The 18,836-nt window shown below is 36.7% G+C and overlaps 2 protein-coding genes across 3 annotated transcripts; one reads left to right on the top strand and one right to left on the bottom strand.

The window, feature by feature from the left end:
- Window positions 1–4,567: 4,567 nt before the first annotated feature.
- On the bottom strand, window positions 4,568–8,887 carry LOC119068128 (monocarboxylate transporter 12-like). The gene is made up of 10 exons (XM_037171587.1): window positions 8,695–8,887; window positions 7,570–7,808; window positions 7,301–7,502; window positions 7,063–7,236; window positions 6,817–6,991; window positions 6,530–6,757; window positions 6,189–6,466; window positions 5,845–6,112; window positions 5,478–5,778; window positions 4,568–5,407 (listed from the first exon to the last, which is right to left on the bottom strand). Exons 2-10 carry the CDS (start codon window positions 7,729–7,731, stop codon window positions 5,285–5,287), a joined length of 1,911 nt encoding a protein of 636 aa, XP_037027482.1. The 5' UTR covers window positions 7,732–7,808; window positions 8,695–8,887; the 3' UTR covers window positions 4,568–5,284.
- Window positions 8,888–11,552: 2,665 nt separating this feature from the next.
- Window positions 11,553–15,464, top strand: LOC119068129 (arginine/serine-rich protein PNISR). Of its 2 annotated transcripts, XM_037171590.1 has the most exons (10): window positions 11,553–11,929; window positions 11,998–12,159; window positions 12,267–12,513; window positions 12,660–12,792; window positions 13,071–13,184; window positions 13,257–13,359; window positions 13,797–13,853; window positions 13,926–14,017; window positions 14,097–14,307; window positions 14,842–15,464. In XM_037171590.1, the coding sequence occupies exons 1-10, from the start codon at window positions 11,695–11,697 to the stop codon at window positions 15,348–15,350; spliced, it is 1,863 nt and encodes a 620-aa protein (XP_037027485.1). In that variant the 5' UTR covers window positions 11,553–11,694; the 3' UTR covers window positions 15,351–15,464. The 2 variants fall into 2 exon arrangements, with proteins under 2 accessions (XP_037027485.1, XP_037027484.1); XM_037171589.1 differs by having other exon boundaries at window positions 13,797–14,017.
- Window positions 15,465–18,836: the final 3,372 nt, after the last annotated feature.

An 18,836-nucleotide genomic window follows, 5' to 3' on the forward strand; every position in this document is an offset into this window, starting at 1 on the left:
CTGCGCATATAATGAAATAGACATGGTGCTGCTATGCGAATATGGAAAAACGATAAGAGCAATGAACTTGACTATGAAATATGAAATAGTCAAGGTAATGTTGTCGTATACAATGTTATGCGCATTATATTGGATCTGATGTGACGCCGTAACTTTGTATCCAAACATCAATTAATAGAAACAGCGCTGTTATCGACAACGATGACTAAAATCGACGAAGAATTTCGAAGGGCCTATTTTTTAAAATTTTAATTTTCAGTAAAGGTAATGAAGTAAAAGATTTTCTATCGATCGCAATAATATTAAGTTCTATGATAGAGCCTCTATCGGAATTAGTCAGTATTCGACTGAAAATGTTTTCAAATATTGACTATATTTGAAAACATTTTACGTTTTACATTAAATTACGTTTGCATTAAACATTTTGACATCAATACAGTAGATACGTCGAAGGCTCGAAGAGTTACGTAAATTACACTCTGAAGAGGATTTTTTGTATGATCTTAAAAATTCCGTAGTTCTCGTCACGAATTACGGATTACAGTAACGAATCATTGACTGCGCTCGAACCAAGTTTTATTTCATTTATACCTCTGTCTCCCTAGACCTTCATTTCGTCCATACTTTTCTGGACTGTTATATCATGCATTGTCTCAACTTTCTTCGGTTTCTACCATTGCTACTCTTCCAATCATGACCCTTATTAAGAGTTACCTGAATATACCACAAGGATGCTTGCTTATGGGCTTTCAAGACTAACAAATTCTTCAGAACTATCAATCCTCCATTGTCTTCATGAGTTCTCATTTACGAAACGTTATGAAAGGTGACTCAAATGCTTTAGGTGCATAGATTCAATTTAGAGATTCAATTTTTATTTCATAACTTTGAAGCATGATTTATACCCTTCATTTTACATATCAGGTGTTTCCTGACAAAGTTATACAACAAAATGTAAGTGCATGTCGTAGAAATCTCTGTATGGCAATGGCGTAGGGATTTTTACTTATAATTATAAGTTGACGTCAAACCTTTGATTTCTAAGTTTCCTCGCCATTTTGTTACTTATAATTTTCACGTGCCAACGTTTATGACACATTTTGTGAGAAAGTGCTACGTACGTACAATGCAACGTATATACTTTGCGTACAGGAAGTAAAATCCAACTTTTTCCTGGTAGTTCGTAGCAAATTCTTCACGATCAACATTCATTGTGTGTGAATGATGAAATAAAAGAAATTCAGCTCATGCAAACGTACATATATTTTGTTCTTTTAAATATAATAATTTATTCTCAGGTACACTTTTATTTAACAATAAAATATAGAATTTTATAACATAATTTCACTAAAATATTTGTAAATAAATAAATAAAATTGTGAACAATCAACTTGTGTAACGTTTTTCTCTATCTCTCTCTTAAATAGAGTCTCCGTTTAAATGTAAAAAAAATCCTTAAAATTATCGAATTGTTGTTGTTGTTGTTGGTTTTTCTTCTTTTTTATTGTATAAAAAGACAGACATTCGAAATTAAATTCGTTGAAAAATATATCATCGATTTTATGCATTGTACAATTGTTTACGTAATACTGAAATCGTCATGGACTAAGGCCGAATTAATTGATACTTAGTAATTAAAGAGGAAATTAACAGTAACCTTTACATGTCTATGGGACAAATGGGGCGAAATAAAGTGCTTCAGGAGAAGCTAATTTTTTCGTGTCACATGTTCCAACGAAATGCAAGTTCAATATAACACAGGCGTACAACGGACCTTATCTCTCGCTGTTCGGTAAAAATTATTTACGAACTGTTCTAAACAGTCAAATTAATCAATTAATCTCTATAGTAAATACTGAATTCATTCACTCTTCTTCTTTCGAATTTATATTATTCGATTGAAGACTCACCCATTAAAATTTTGTTCGGTAAAATGTGTGCACTTCACTGTCATATATAGTTGATCGCATATACAAAACGACTTAATTTTATCAATTCTTAGTCTACACCTGTAAATATTTTCGTCACAACGGTCGTCGTAGAGAGCCTAAAACCTTTGCACTACGTTGAGATTTTGTCTCCTTTTTTTTAGAAAATATTGCGTTAGACGTGAGTGAAATAAGGAATGTGCGACGAAATATTCCATCCGCCCCGCTTTTTTACAATCAAAAAACTATGCTTGCAGACATTTAATGCATTCGGGTAAGTCTCAGGAAAGGACGACCCGGGTTACACTGATGGAAAAGTTAACGTCTGGTATTAAACTAGCTGCCAGACTGCCTTTTTGCTGCCTTACCTCGGACACGTGTGGTTGCTATGTGTGATATATGTATAATTATACGTACTGTTTGTGACTATTCGTGTCGATCGTATGTTTATACGTAGGAAGTGTACGATGTACATGTCACACGTAGCAACCATACGTATCCGAAGTAAGACAGAAAAAAGGTTGTCTGGCAGCCAGTGTGGTCGAATATCGGTATTAACTGAAAGTTGAGGTCAGGTCAGGAAATATTGGAAAACATTGGTACGATACTGTGGTGTTGCTGGCATAGGTTGATTGAAAATTATGTAAAGTCTTGTATCGCTGAGGAATTCAAAGCTAATAGAAATTATAAAAAGACCTTGCATAATGCTAAGCTTATGTTATGCTAAAATTCGTATGGGGGAGTGCCAGATTTTTCAATTATTCAATCGTGTGGCAGGGATAATTACCGATCGAATGGTACCGAGGAATGGCCGAGTGATGGCCCATAGGTGCACTTCCGCATCCACTTTAATTTTTTTTAGTTCTAGTTTGAAACGAGATTGTATGTCTAGTGTGACCTGATTTGTGACCTTTAGGTCAGGCTAAAATTGATCATGAAGTTCAGAGACTAACACGTTCCGTGTTCAGTGCTTTATCACATTATGTTGTGTGAATATATTCGGTTAGAAGTGTATTGCTTATCACGTTAATACGAATTCAATTTTCTATTGATCAAACAGTTTTTCTTATCAATATTACGTTTAAAGTTACCAGTAGATGAATAATTAAACAGAACAAACGGTTTAGGCTCTTCAAGTTTGGACCACTTTCACTCCCATTCATAGCATTTCACAGATCTGGCGCTGGTCATATTCTCATATTATTGCACATTTAAAAAAAATGTCATCTGACATGATACCACGAACTTACATTCTAATTTAATTATTTATTTAGTTATAATACTAAACACTCATTGTATAATTCTCATTTTCACTGTCATTAGTTTAATCATTTTTTTTTAAATTTCTTCTTTTTCAATAGATATTTTACTATAAATAGTTTTTAATAATTTTTAGTTCAATTAATAGATTTTTTTTGTTGTTGTATATAAATATAGTACGAGTAAAATACGACGATAATAAATTTTAGTTGAATAGTAAATGGAGAAATTGTTTTTTTTTTCCTTTAAATTTTTATTGTTCAGTTTCATCAAATCGACTTTTACTCTAAACAAGTCGATTTTTGTTAATTGATTTACGTTTTTATTTAAAAAAAAATATTTTGATAAACCCTGAATAGGAATTTATATGGCAGTGGGTTTAATTTCATTTAGTATACCAAGAAAATAGTTTTTTTTTATCATTTGCCCACTCTTAAGGGTAATACTAGATCGGTTTTATTGGTTTGGTTGAGCCAATGCAATTCTATTTTTTATATTTTATTGGGACTATGCCCTATTAGATTATATGAAATAAATAAATTGTATTCTTTTACGCGCTCTCAAGCGGAAGATCGAGCTTTTCAAAGGTTGAGCTGTTCAGTGATAGATGGTGACAGATGGTAGAACCAGGGCTTATTATTGGAAATTTTGTTTACCAAAATTTAACGAAATATGGTATCGCTACATTTTCGACAGATTTCAGTAAATTTTCGGCAAATTTCAGTAAATGTTTGGTAAATTGTCGCAATTTCAGTCACGAAGGCGGCTGATATCAAAATTTGAGTGGTTTATTATATTTTTCAAATAAAATTGATTGAAGACCAATAGAAAATATTGATCGACCGAAGTAACTACCCCCTTCAGAGTCAGTGAATCACTGTATCTCATTTCTAAGCCCGACAACGTATAAAATAAAATTGATGAACTAACACAAATTGACGTAAATTGATGCTAAACTGATGCATTTTTCATTAAAACAACAGTTTTGACTTTGTCGACTTACCATGATTTACTGAGTGATTTCCTTCTTGTAATCAACTCAGATGTGATGTGTCACGTATATAATAACTACGGCTTTATTGATCAGTGGGGAGAAATTCTCAATTTCATGTCTATTACAAGCCGTACGAGTTTAAGTTCAGAAAAGGAAATGTTTGAAATCGGAAAGGGAATGTCATAAAGTTCCAACAATACATTACTATACCAGTGAAGGATATCTCGTATCGGACTGAAGTCCTCAGATTCATTTACTCATCGTGATACGAGATATCAAATTATTTCACGTGTATAGTACGGCGTTTTACTTTACGATCGAGGGAAAGACTTTCCCCTACTGAGGGAAAAGGCACGTTCACTCCATAGTAAAGTAAAACCTGGAACTACACCTAAAGTTGCGATTACATGAACCTTAGATTTAGGTTGTGTTTTGTACGCCTTTGACCCACATGATGAAGCTTCTAATTTTCTAGTCGAAAACCGGTCTTTTTCATAACTCAGATCTTAACATAACTCAGTATGTAAAATCCATTGCATAACACAGGATAAAAATGAAAAGTCAAGTTTTCGCCTCGGATCTACAAAATTCACACGGAAACTCCACTGTTCAACTGTTTATCGATTGTAAATGACTATTGCGCTAAGTGTAATAATTGACAAATTTGAGATTCTTCGAGACATTAGTTACATTGCAACTACTGTCCTAATTTCTGTTTTCTAATTGACTGGCACCACTCTCATTCTGGTAGTTGATTTCCATCAAAATAAAATAAAAATTACAACGAAAACTGAAAATATGACTAGCGTGGATTGCATGTACAGCATTTCACTAATGAAACGATCCATGGATTAGGGACAAAAACAGAAAAGAGTTTCCGTACGTAGACTAAGATAACTATTGCGGTTGTTTTAGGTAAGAGCAGACGACGTGAAAATTATATTGTTACTCTGAGAAGCCTACGGTTGACTATCAACAGGTTTTTGTGACAATTTCATTGAGAATTGCATTTGGAGCTATCAACACCTCCAACCCGACATAGTATTGGCTCAAAGTGCAAATGAATGTTAATCGGAAGCGAAATGACTTACTTGGCTTACATTCATCCCCTGAAATTATCTTTGTTGAACGTATACAGAGTGTTGCGATTTTTATGTTCGACCGAAGCTGGCATTTCGACATTTAAATTGTTTTCAAACTCACTGAGCATCAAATAGTTTTCAACCTGTGAACAGAGTAACGATAAACTAAATTAGTGCCTGAACGCCATCAAATGTATCAAATGCGGTAAGTACTTTGTTGCACGACGTAATACAATCGCCAATGTAATCGAAATCTTCAAACAAATTATCCGGCAGATCCATATCGGCAATACCTTCCTCCGATATGCACGTCAATTCTGGTTTATCAACGCCACCTGCATTACCGCTTTCAGCAATGTGATCACTAAGCTGCTGTGCCAACAGATCTGAGTTTAATATTAGTGCCGTTCCGGTAAAATTCATCACGGCATCCACATCCGGTTCCTGAGTGAATGAAAGCTTTCGATTCTGTGGACAATCGTCCGATACACACAAATGAGTCGTGCCATTCGATCTTCAAAATATAGAGGGAAAATTCGTTTGTTAAGTAACGTTTTCGAAGACGTATCATCGTACCCACCTTGTGTGCTTATGTTGGGTTATTTTACGCTTATGGATGCCAACCAAAAACAAAATCAGACTTGCCGCTGTCGTGCAGAAGAATCCAAACATGTAGCCGGCTTTGTGTGTCATGAATTCATTCAAGTAACCAGCGAACGGGACACCGATTAAAATAGGAAAAGCTTGTGCAGCCTGAACGTAGCTCCATGCACGTGCGAAATTGCGAGCCCGCACTCTTTCGTAGATGTAAACTTTTAGGGCGTAGTGATAGCCACCGGAGAAAATGCCTAAGGTAAATTGGTTAGCCGTTTATCGAGCTGTACTGGATGGAAATGCTCAGTGACAAGGAAGTCAGTTACTAACCGTAAATCCAAACGAACATGACATATCCCTCAAAGTTTTTTCCAATCCACGTCAGAGCCAACATCGACAGTCCAGACATGAAAATCGATACTTGACACAGATACTGTCTGGCAATTCGACACTCAACACTGTTGCACACAACCAACAAACCGAAAATGACACAACCCAAAATCCATGCCAATCCCATGTACGACTGCAGCAACACAGTCTCATCATCTGCTACGTCGAGGTTAATGTTGCGTGGTAAATAAAATATTGGCGTGTACAGTCCCAGAGAGCTGACAATTAAAAAACATAATTTTTCAACAAATCCAGCAAATCATATAACCGTTGTTCCATACCTGACCGCTGTAGAAGCGAGTATAATACGAACAGTCTTACTGCGTAGAGTTTTAAATTCAAAAAATGGATGGCTGTTGGTGTGTCGGTTCTTATCTTTAACTTTTCGTTTTTGGTTTTTCAAATGTAGAATGGCCCGACGCTGCGGATGATATAGCGAAGCTGAACGATAAAACATGCCCAGTAGAAATGTCATAAAAACCGTTCCAGTGACAGTTTGAAATCCAAGTCTGTAGACGAAAATCGATTGTCATTCGTCCACTTCGTGTGGTTAATAGTACAATCATACCTCCAGCCCAGCGAATCCACGGAACATTTCATCAAAATGGTCATGAATATGATTCCCATTCCACTGCCACTGACGACAAATATTTCAACGAGTTCACGTTTCTTCTTAAAATACTTAGCGACCATAATGGTCGAACAGTCTCTTGTGATTCCAACTCCTACTCCCACAATAACACCTGCAAAATTGAAAGAACACGCACAACTGACAATGGTGGAAAGACTGGAAAATTGTGACGGCACGACTTACCAAAGCTAAAAATTATTTGATGAAATTGTAAAGCGAATGAGGTAAAAAGACAACCAAGTGCCGTCACCAAACCACCAATAACCGAAATGAGTCGTGTCGATTTGGTGATGCATAGTGAAATTGTGACCGGAGAAAAAAACAATCCCATCGATGTTGATAATGTGGCCAAAATTCCTGCCGAAAAAGAAAGTAATCAAAACATGCACCAGTCGCCAAAAATAGCTATTGTGCTAGTAACCTGCATAAAAGTAATCTTCATGAAACTCTTTGACCACTTGAATGATAAATATTCCTAACGACAGGTGCAATCCATGCGATATGCACTGTACAATAAATGCTACAATCACAATAATCCATCCCCATCCGCCTTCCGGGTAGTAATGCTGTCGTAGGGTCATCAGTTGCCTCAAATCAGCCACCAATCGTGTGTTATAGGGAATCTGAAACAAAAGAGCGACATCCACACATTCGGTCAACGTTTTCGTACAATCGTTAGCGAAATGGCACCTTTTCATTTTGATTAAAATTGGGATGGGTACCAATCTGATCCAGTATGCTACACGAACCAGTGCCACTGGACGCATAGCCAAGATCTTGTTTCGACGACACGATGTGCGGCATAGACTTTGTCCGACGGAGTGACGATGGCTCTAATGAATTTATGGACATTTTCAATTCGTTTTGGTTTTGTTCGTTGACAATGTCTTTAGTGTGTTTATTTGACCATTGTTGAATGCTGCATTATACTGAAAGTAGATTGAACGAATTGAATTGTGATTTTTTGCTGCATTTTTTTGTTGTTGTTGTCGTTACTGTTATGATTGTCCCCTACGTTTTGTCTGATTGGAAAAAAAACTAAATGTGATTGACGTCACTGTCGTTTAAAATGAACGCAAAGCTTTAATGAAACGTTAGAACTTATGAAAAGCTCATCTACTTTCTTCCAATTAAAATAAGATATGACGTTCGAATCATAAATCGAACGTCTGCTTCGTCTCTATGCAGATGCATCCGATCAAATTAATGTTTAATTTACAGTCTGCCACTTAAAAACAGTTGGTGCACACATTCCTTTCAAGTAATAATTTTAGATACTGAACCTTTGATCATATTCCACCTGTTCCATGTTCGTAAAAATTGCATAGACAAAATGTTTCTGTGCTCGATTCAATCACATTTCTGTATACGCAAAATGACCATGCACAAAGAGGATTTTTTTTTAAACATAAATTTACAGACAACATTCAGCACAATGATTTCGTAGATTTTAAAATAAATCCAGCGAATGGTAAAGATCGCAACACTTTCTTCTTCGTTACTGACCTAACTCAAAATTAAATTAGCGTAAAAGTGGTCAAGTGTCAATGGGGATAAAGAATAAAAAATAAAGCGAGACTTTGACGGTTCAATGAATGGAACACTCCGTCTATAAATACCAACGAAAAAGAAGGACTCACAAAAGGAAAATCAGAAAAAACTTCACTTCAACAGCTGAACAAGAAAAACTTCCAATGCGAAAATCCAAGATAAACTTTTCTTGAAAGCAACAACAATGATGATAAAGTAAAAACTTTTCGTCCGGTTGGTGTGTAACATAGCAATATTAGTTTTGAATTAATTCAATTTGCTCACCTCTACACCGTCTAATGATGAAATTATCGTGTAGAAATATTAATAAATTTGGTCACAGACGTGGAATTTATAATTAATGATTCGTTGAGCCACCATATTTCCACAAATAATTACAATAAAAGCAAAAATTAGAAATTGATATTTATTATGAAAGTGCACACATTCCAAAACTATTTTTGACGTTTGAACTTTTGTCAGAGCGAAATAGCAAAAATCAGTTCTGTTTTAAGCCGAGTACACAGTGGATCGTGTCCGGTAAAATTTAATAACGACGAAATGTGTTCAAATTTTTCTTCAAGTTATTATTTTGGGCAGGATGTTTATTTAAGATGTTGAAATGTTGATCAACTCCAATTGTGATGGATATATGATGATGATGATGGAATCGACGAATATTTCTTGCTTCCTACTTTTTCTTTTTTTATCGACAGCAACAGCTCGATAATAATAAAATCGTAACAAACACACATTTTGTGTCGCTGCTAGAGAATGTCCGTCCATGAGCTATAATAGGTCTTAAACACGGTCGAAACTTCTTTAAATGAGGATCAGTCTTAAACTTCTGTCATACAGTACTGGCTACCAAAAGGCCTTCGGAGAAATCTGCAAATTACCCGGAAAATTCGAAAAAAAGTCTTTTTTCGGTATCGGGGTAATCTGGCCTACGGTGCCACCTTTTACGTAGTTGAAAATGCGGTGTTTTAGCACCGTGTGCCAAATTACCCCACGCCCTTTTTTCATATAAAAATGCAAAAGGTCCTTCGGAATCGCCCGAATTCCCAGTATGGCCAGTGCGGCACTGTGTCACCTTACATCATGTTTAGAGAAGTTTAGCCTGAAACAGAACAACATAATGCTCTACAGCGGAAACTAACAGAAAAGCTGCGCGAACAAGATTTTATAATTAAAAGTAGATTTAATCTAGTTGCAGAAGCTCGTCAAGGGCTCTATACCTCTTCAAGAGTGATTCAAGTGTACACAAGAACTGCTCTTCAAGAGTTTAAAATTCAAACTCTCTTGGGTATTGAAAAAAAAACGAGCCGTCAGAACAGTCGGAGCGTTTGCTGCGACTGAGCCCCGTACGAACCCGTACATCTATTGCGCACGTGACCCTAGTTCGTCCGTCGCCCTACTCTTAACGTAAGTCTACTGCGCCCGTAAACGTCGGTAAAGTAAAATTCTTATGAAATTTGTACGTCTTAAAAATTGCGCATAGCGCAATTACGAAGCCCCGTACGATGTTCCTTCCAAACGTAACACAAATTTAAAATTGACCTAAAATTTCCTCAGTCCTATATTAACCTATATTTACCTATAAATAAACAATTTACTGATAAATATGCTAGTATATAGCTCAAAATAACTATCTATACCGTTATATAGCTCAATATACTATATATATTTATATACAGATATCCATATTTGGGATCCTTGAAACACCACACACACATAACCAATCACTTCCCACTGATCAGTAACTTTGTAAGTCATGTTCACCGATCTATATTGTTTTTACAAAAATCCAAAATGGCGGCCGACGGCCATTTTATTAGGAGACCTGAAATAGTACTGACGATTCACATTTATTAATACCTTTCAAACAAAAAAAAATTCATGAAATTCGGTCAAATTTTACTCGAGATATTAACAAAAAACACCACCTTCACTGTACGGCCGAGTAGCCTCATATAAGCTCACTCCAAGAGACCTAGCTCACGCTCCGGTGAACCGAATTTCATGAACTTTTTTTTCCCTTATTGGTACGGTGAATACCTATCTATTGAAGCAAAATCCATCTAAATACGTTCAAATTTGGCCAACCTACAAGCAAAAACGGCTTGCCGCCCTGTACCTAGTTCACACCAAGGGGTATAACAAACGAGTCGATCATCCAATTTCCATAAACTTTTTTTTGTCGATCGGTATTGTAAATACCTTTCATTTGATGTATCACGTACCAGTGTAGCCTTTAAATGGCCAGAGAAATCTTTGGAAAACGTTAAAGCACTTATGGGGCCCCAACTCGGGAGGGGTCGACCCAAAATCGCCCATCTTCGAACTTAGCCTCACAATTTCAACTACCTTTCAGGGGAAAAAAAAAATTTTGAAATAGGATTTGATTTACTCAAGATATCGACGTGACAGACGGACAGACGGACAGAAGGACAGACAAAATTTTTATTGTGGATTCATCATCTATGAACATAGGCAAACACTTTGCCCTTACCGCCTGCTTCGAATTCCATCAATTACACACGGCACCGTAATCCTATAAGCCCCTTCGTACTTCGTACGGGGCTAAAAAAATGGTCCAAAGAACCCGAACAGAAAATTTTAGAACTCCTTCAACGCGGGCATTAGGTTCAACTATGGCTAGATAGATTTATCAACTTAGGGCGATCTGACACAGCCGATTTTGAAATCTATTCATCAAATAAGCCACTCAAAGTTTCCCACCTGCGTCAGGAACTTGTCCTTGTCAGGTCACGGCTCTAACACTTCTGACGGTTCATTTGGCCATATTTTATATTGGTGCTGCTTGGAGGACATCACAAATGTTGAATTGATCTCGATAAACTCATTGAAAAGCTTGTCTAAGGGACTTTTCGGAAGACTTTGTGTCTTTTTCTATACATAAAGTAAGTATATACAAGAATCTGTTTCATTTTCTAGTTTTCATGGCGATATAAGTCACGATACATACAAATTTCATCTTCGAATGTATCTATACATTATATCTACATAGTGTCAGGTTTTGTGGCACAATAAATCCGACACTAAAACACGGAAAAAAAATACCCAAGAAAATAGATGACACTTGGCAGTGCTGGTGGTGTTTTGTGCAAAATATGTATTTCAAACGTCAAATCGCTGTATGGCATCTCTGTTCATACAAATAAAAGATGGAGATGTAAATTTACAAAACTCCAGATTTTCTCACGATTTTTTGAATTTATTCAATGCTTTCGATTGCAATAAATTTTTTCGATTAATTTTAAAATGTTCCCATTCAAACAAAATCCAATTCGAACCGGTCTCCAATTGAATAGTGACGATAATGCTCCCATGCAATGGCCGATGAACCAAGCCGCGTATCAAAATTTATCGAACGATCAAGTGGACTGGGCTGCACTGGCACAACAATGGATTTACATGAAAGAATCGTTTCCGGAAGACAATTCGATGCCGACAGCCCCGCCACCACCGAACATATCCAGTTTACGAGACTTCGATGGTAAATTAACATTATACATCAGCCCTCAGTTGAATTGGCTGTGCATTAATCGGTTTGAAAAAATGTAGAAAAAGGCGAAGCTGAAATGGAAGTTGAAAAGGAAGATGAACCGATTCCGAGTCTTCTTTCAATACAGACGTCTAGAGGGGACGACTTTTCGAATCAACAAGATAATAATTGGCAGCAATCAAGTGGTTGGAACACACATTCACAGCACCATTGGCGAAAGAGTAAGTGTTGTAATTTGACCATTTTAAAGCCTGGGTGTTGTCTTCACGACATTTTATGACGATGAAAAATATTGCCTTTTCTGAGTCCATTCTAAAATAATTCACAGAGCCTGGCTGGAACACATGGACCAATCCAAATGTTCAACAATCGGCGCCACCATTCAGACAACCACTACTTCCAGACCCTACAAACGCGTCGAACAAAAATTCACCGAGCACATTGTGGCACAATTTTCCTAATTCCAATTCTGATCAGTCTGGATCGACAGATAAAGCGAAACCTAGTGTTAACATAGATAACTTTCCTACACCGTTAGATGCTGCCAAACGCAAAACTCTTCCCGCATGGATCAGGTAACCGAAAGTTATTTAATTCCAGGTTAAGGCGCCTTACTAGCACAATGTAAACATATGCAATAGTTAACGCCTTAACCTGCCTTTACCGACGGGAATGGTTTTTAATGGCAAAAGTAAATGTCTCGTATCGTCCCGGTCAATAGGCAAGGGTTGGAGAAAATGGAACGAGAAAAACAGAAAAGTGCCGAAAAGAAACAGCCGAAGGAAGAATTGAATTTCAATCCACGACGTGAAATTAAATTGGAGAAATTGTCGCCGAGACAGTTCAGCAAGTTTGTAAGTATAAAATACGGGTCGGGACATTTTTTGTTTGGTTTGTCTCAGATTATTCAAACCAGTTGGATTCAAATGATCAAATCCTTTATACACGTGCAAGAAGGAACTGGAATACATCAGCACATGAGTACACACATTCATAGAAATATTACCAAACTGGTTGAAGATCTGAACACCCTTTCAAATTGTCTCAGTTCGATTTTCTTATTTGATCATTACAATTGACCTGAGGGAGACCGCAGAACTAATTCACAACGACCTGAATTTTCAACTTCCAGGACAGTGAATCGGAAAGTGATGAAAGCGACGACAGAAAGCCAACGTTACTTAGTGGCCCACCAGTTAGTCCACCAGTCGAACGAAAGTCACGCCAAGAGCAATTACAAGACCTTGTAAATTCCCATGTTCTAAAACCAATAAGATCGAATCGAATTAACGAACAAACTTGAATTGAATTTCCGCAGATGATTGCCGTGCGAACATCATTGACCGACATACTGTTGGAGGTGACCAACGAAGAAATTCGTAACATTGCAACGGAAAGTCTAAGTAAAATTCGGTTAAAAGGTATGATTTTATATAAACACACACACCAGTGGATGGTATCACTAGCCAATGTTTGCAATAAAAAGCTGCGCCCTATCGGATCTATAACATATTCGAAATATCCATTTTTACCATTCAATCCATTATTTACAGTCCGATTATACAGACGAAAAATAATTTTGATTAGAAAGAAGAGTTTTTGTTTGGAATTTGATTCAATTTATTTTCGGAATGTTTTACTTGTCACACTGCCTGAAAGCAATTGCTTTATAACTCGAATATATCTTAGCTCGTTCCTCAATCCAAGTCGATATAATTTCCACCAACTATTTTCCGCTCGATAAACATGCTCTTTCACGCAAAATAAGCAAAAAAAAACGAATTTCTGTATCGAATTGGTACAACTCATTTACCATACCAAGCAAAAATAGACTAAGGACGATAAAATTTCTATGTAGCACGTACAGCTCAGACAGTGTCGAAATCGGCATTGACCTCATTAACTGGCGGCTTAGGTAAGTGGGCGATCGGTTCGATGTTTTTTAATTCAAAAAATAGTCAAAACAAGCAAAATCGTCACATTCTAGGACTGGGTATTTATGCCGATAGCGATATTTCCGATTCAAGTTCTGATGAGAATAACGCCAATGAAAGCTGTGACTCCGAAGCAGAATTACAGGTATGCCTGCCGCACAATTTTGTTTTTCTTCGCTTGTTGTCGATTGATAAAAATGAAATTTCTCTTGTTGCGAATGCAGGAACTGGTGAAACGACGCAAATTATCATTCGAAGCGAAAGAGCGTGAAATCGAGGCTGCTCTCTTGATTGAAGAAGATAAAGAGAAACAGTGGCTCGATGAAGATGAGGACGATAAGTTAGATGGAACTGTGAAAAGTTCCAAAATTGTGACCAATTCAGACCACAAAGAAACTGGTGAGATACAACATGAAAAAATTAAGGCCGCTCATGGTAAGTTATTATTGTCGATGCTTTTTTAAAAAGATAAAATAGAATCGAATTGGTTGTGGTACAACATGTTGTGATGAAGACCATCGGGCATTTCGACGGTTTTAACCGCGTCGTTCTTATCGAAAAGAAAAGACAAATGATTTCCTTTGATAGTTTTGTTTTCTTGATTGAAAGTATCTTGAGCTCCTTGTATAGTGTATAACAGTTGTCACTGACCTACTCAGACATTTAAAAAAAAAATCGATTGATTGGCAGTGAAATCGTCAGTGTTACATCAATTTTCCATTTTTATTTTACATTTCGTTTGGAGTTTCAATGTTACCAATAACGTACGTTGAACGGTACGACGGTACACTTTACAAATTTACACGTCTAAACGACAACATAACGACGGTTTCAATGAAGAAAGAAAAAAGAACTTTCGCATGCTATTCGCGGAAGTCACATTCCACAAAGCTCTCGCATTCCATTCCGTCATACCAACGTTTCGTTTTAATTTTTTTCGTTTTATTTTCTTTTCTCAATCGAACACAGGTCGCATGAAAGAGAAGAAGGCCTCCCGTTTTAGTGATGCCAGTGATATTGTCAAAAACATTTACACTCACGGATCACTCATCTACGACCGGCCAGCACACGATAAATCATCGAATCTGCCCAACAAATTCGATGGACAAGAGCTTCCGTCGCGAAGTAATTCTCAGACAAATAACAAAGATTCAGATACGTCTAGTAGTTCATCGGAACGTTATCATCATCGATCCAAGCGCTCGACTAAGGCTGACAATAGTTCGGATGACAGTGATGATGATCGTTCGAAACGCTCGAAATACTCGAAACGACGACGATCGTCGTCGCGTGAACGAAGCTATTCGTCGTACAAGAAATCAAGTAGATCGAGTAAGCACTCCCATTATGGTGATAGGGATCGAGATCGTTCGCCTTCCCGAGACAGAGGCAGTAGAAGCTCGACATATTCAAGCTCCAAATACAAGTCACGATCACGTTCCCATTCGAAGGATCGTCGATCGCACCATCGGCATTAGCTTGAATAAGTAGAAGAAAAGAAACATGATGAAGAAGGAGAGTGTAAGTATAAACTTGTGCTTAATGAAGGAACGAAACGATAAATAAACAGAAAAATGAAATTATTACTTCAATTTGTGGTTTTTTTAATTATTCGAGAATGCCACATCGCTAAATTGACCTTTGTCCTGAAAGAATTATTCGAAGTCTTTGTTATCAAACTTTCACGCGATTGTTCTCTTGACTCATCATTACTCTACAGCATTAAGTGAAAAAAAAACCTCAAAACATCTATCTCTACTGACAAATGAATTTTTGCAATCTCTGCAGGGTGAATTTAGGGGTAGCACAGTCACGAGAAAAGTAAAAAAAAAACCAGTCAGGGACAACGTTTACAGCCAGTGCATCAATCGTACAGGTTGATTTTTTTAGGCGTCACAAGTGTAGAGATTAAATTAAAGAATTGGTTTGATTTGAGTAGATTCTTAAACTCATCAGAAATTCAAGTGATTAGTCGACATATGGCTCTACTATCAAAGCAGATACCTTTCCATTTCCATTTCTGAACCGTTACTGATTAACCTTTCACATCCAGCCTAGTCTACCTGTCTTTTTCATTACCTACATTTGATTCAAAATCTTTTATTTTAGTAAAATGGTAACATAAAACGTTGAATCGTTTGTCTTTTCTACAGGCAACTAATAAAATTGCCGCCCATGAAAGGTGGTCAAAGTTTTACTGGTTTTGATCTTTCAGTCGCCGTTTTTTTAGAATTGTGACGGCTGATATTTTGATTATTTCTCTGGCTTACAGACATCAGCACCAAAAAGTGCCGCCGTGTTTTCAATCTATCATATGTATGAGCCACCAGATTTGAAAAGTATGGAACAAAGTGGACTAAACAAATAAGAGGTTTACTCGGCAGTACTTTCAGATGTTCATAACAACTGTAGTCGATGATATTTTTCGTTTCTATTATTTCATAGACAAGTTCAGACCTGGTTTCGCTATTTTGGGCGATCAATAGGCCATTGGATTTTTAGATGCAGCTCGGGCCAAGTGAAAATAATTTTAGTTGCAGCTTCAGAGATCGTTCAAACCCGATTGGCTGTCTTGTAAACTTTGATTTAAGCCTTCAGTACTCATTTTAAGCACGAGACAGTAGGACAAGCGTTTCCTGGCCAACAACTGATTGTAGTTAATTCGTGGTTGCAGTCATTCCAACGATAAATTGAAGACATTTGAACGTGATATTGCATGAAACCTTCCATACGTAGAAGGCATGTTGCCGAAGAAAAGCTTTTTTTTCTGTGTCTAAAAAGGGATTACTGAGCCAGCTGCAGAGGTAAAATATTTCACTGAGATTTTTATGTATGTTGAAGGAATTCGCAGAGAAAGTAATTCATTGTTCCAATATCTAGTGACTTTAATATTGTAAATTGCTCAGGTTTTTCACATTTTTATAATTTCAATTAAAAAAAAAAATAGAAAGAAAACATCAACCGTAGATAAGGCGTAGATGAGAGTAGACGGTCCACATCTACAACAAAATGAGTCCAACATCATCTGGATTCATGCTGGGGCATCGCCAATTATACAAATAGTATTGTAGGTTGCCATCACCGATGCCAAATTTAAGCGGCATCAAAAACTTTCTATTTTCCATAAGATCTAATGCATTGAACACGTCGAAATTCAAGTTACGGGCCGATATTAGCGCATCGTTCATCAGCTCCAACCACGGCGTCTTCGTGGACACATTGTAAAATGCGTAGGCAGCTTTGACCGTTTTATGCACGGCATGATGCATCACTGTCGATGGCAATGTGTAATAGCTAACCATATCGGTGATTGTACCATTTTCGTCCTCGACACCGTAAAACTGTAACATGATTCCCATTTGTCTTCTCTCTTCATTATCAAAAAACAGACATACTCACGCGACATTTTGTGTCATGATTTGTCGATATTATTTGCAAATAAAGTTGATATTTTCGGTTGAAAAGTCTTAGTCTGGAACACTGACAGTTACTCTGCGCCGAGTGAAACCGTAGATCATCAACGCTCTTATGTATTTTATAGCTGGGCTTCTCAGCTATAACTACAGTTGTCGCGAATGCCAGTGATATCAGCAACAATGTGTGCAACCTCATGCACTACCCGAAAATAAAAATCAGCCTAGGGGAATTTTTTTTTTTTTGCTGTTTCGGATTCCTGGCCAATTCTAAGTACAGCCTGGCGCCGGTGGGCTGAACAACTTATTTGCGAAGGTCGTGGAACATGGACATTTTTATGAAAATGATAGAGGATATGCTACGAGTAATTATCAAGCGAAAATCAAAATCATTTAGCAGGGATAGCATATAAAAATCTCCTTGTAGTAACCCTCTCATGGGACACATGGGATACTGAACACATCTAATGGAGTTTTAAGAATCCAAGTGGGGTATATGAATGAAAGAAGCTCCTAACATTCGTTTTAGACCCAATACACAAACATTCAGCAAACGAAATTCAATTTGAGAAGATTCGACATCATCTCGAATTTCCTCACTTTTTTGCAGCAATTACAGATTTAACCAAAGTACCGCTATATTTACATTTATTCAACGTTTTTCCATAATTTTTCTCTTAAAATAAAAAAAATAATAAACCGAAATCAACTAATCACTTAAGTTTTCTAAGAATGAAAAGAATTTATATCGAAAACAGCTTAAAATAAACAGTTTCAATATTCTTTGTGTGCGGTGGGCCACCTGATAGTTTTTCCAGTGCGAACTCTGTGATTAATAGAACTACCATAGCCTGCACCTTTTAAAACAGCGAGATTGTATTATTTCTGCAAATTTTAGGAAGAGTTAGTTTTAACCTTTAATCTAAATGGTTGCTTTATATTTTGAAAGAAAAATGAGAAATTTTGAAGAAAAAATGTTAAGTGCCTCGAGATGATGTCGAATCTTCTCAAATTGAATTTCGTTTGGCTGAATGTTTGTGTATTGGGTCTAAAACGAATGTTTAGGAGCTTCTTTCATTCATATACCACCACTTGATTCTTTAAACTCCATTAGATGTGTTTCAGTATCCCATGTGTCCCATGAGAGGGTTACTACATGGAGATTTTATATGCTATCCCTGCTAAATGATTTTGATTTCGCTTGATAATACTCGTAGCATATCCTCTATCATTTTCAATAAAAATATCCCATAATCACGACCTTCGCCAAATAAAGTTGTTTCAGCCCCACCGTGTGGGCCAGACCTTTTAAAATAAAAAACAAATGAAAAATGCGACTCACGAACTGATAAACTTGTCAAGTTGTGAGTCAGAAGCTCATATTCAATTTTTGTATTTAATTGCTCTTTATTCGAATATATCATAAATTCAATTCATTGTTTTCCTCAGAACATGCCTAATATGTTTCTTCTTCGGTCCGGGTAGATTTTTTAGGTTCTCCATTTCTCTCTTCAGTCCAGGGCATTGTATGATATGTTCTCAAAATAAAAA

This window comes from Bradysia coprophila (genome assembly GCF_014529535.1).
Source record: "Bradysia coprophila strain Holo2 chromosome X unlocalized genomic scaffold, BU_Bcop_v1 contig_173, whole genome shotgun sequence".
NCBI lineage: Eukaryota > Metazoa > Arthropoda > Insecta > Diptera > Sciaridae > Bradysia > Bradysia coprophila.

What these genes read in the sequence shown, in the direction of transcription:
- LOC119068128 (XM_037171587.1), bottom strand. Translation starts at nt 7,731, where the DNA reads ATGTCCATAAATTCATTAGAGCCATCGTCACTCCGTCGGACAAAGTCT. An exon ending in GTGGATTCGCTGGGCTGGAG is followed by an intron (nt 6,758 to 6,816) that starts GTATGATTGTAC and finishes TTTCGTCTACAG; the next exon opens with ACTTGGATTTCAAACTGTCA. An exon ending in GTATTACGTCGTGCAACAAA is followed by an intron (nt 5,408 to 5,477) that starts GTACTTACCGCA and finishes CTCTGTTCACAG; the next exon opens with GTTGAAAACTATTTGATGCT.
- LOC119068129 (XM_037171589.1), top strand. Translation starts at nt 11,695, where the DNA reads ATGTTCCCATTCAAACAAAATCCAATTCGAACCGGTCTCCAATTGAAT. An exon ending in CGAGACAGTTCAGCAAGTTT is followed by an intron (nt 12,793 to 13,070) that starts GTAAGTATAAAA and finishes TTCAACTTCCAG; the next exon opens with GACAGTGAATCGGAAAGTGA. An exon ending in ACTCCGAAGCAGAATTACAG is followed by an intron (nt 14,018 to 14,096) that starts GTATGCCTGCCG and finishes TTGCGAATGCAG; the next exon opens with GAACTGGTGAAACGACGCAA.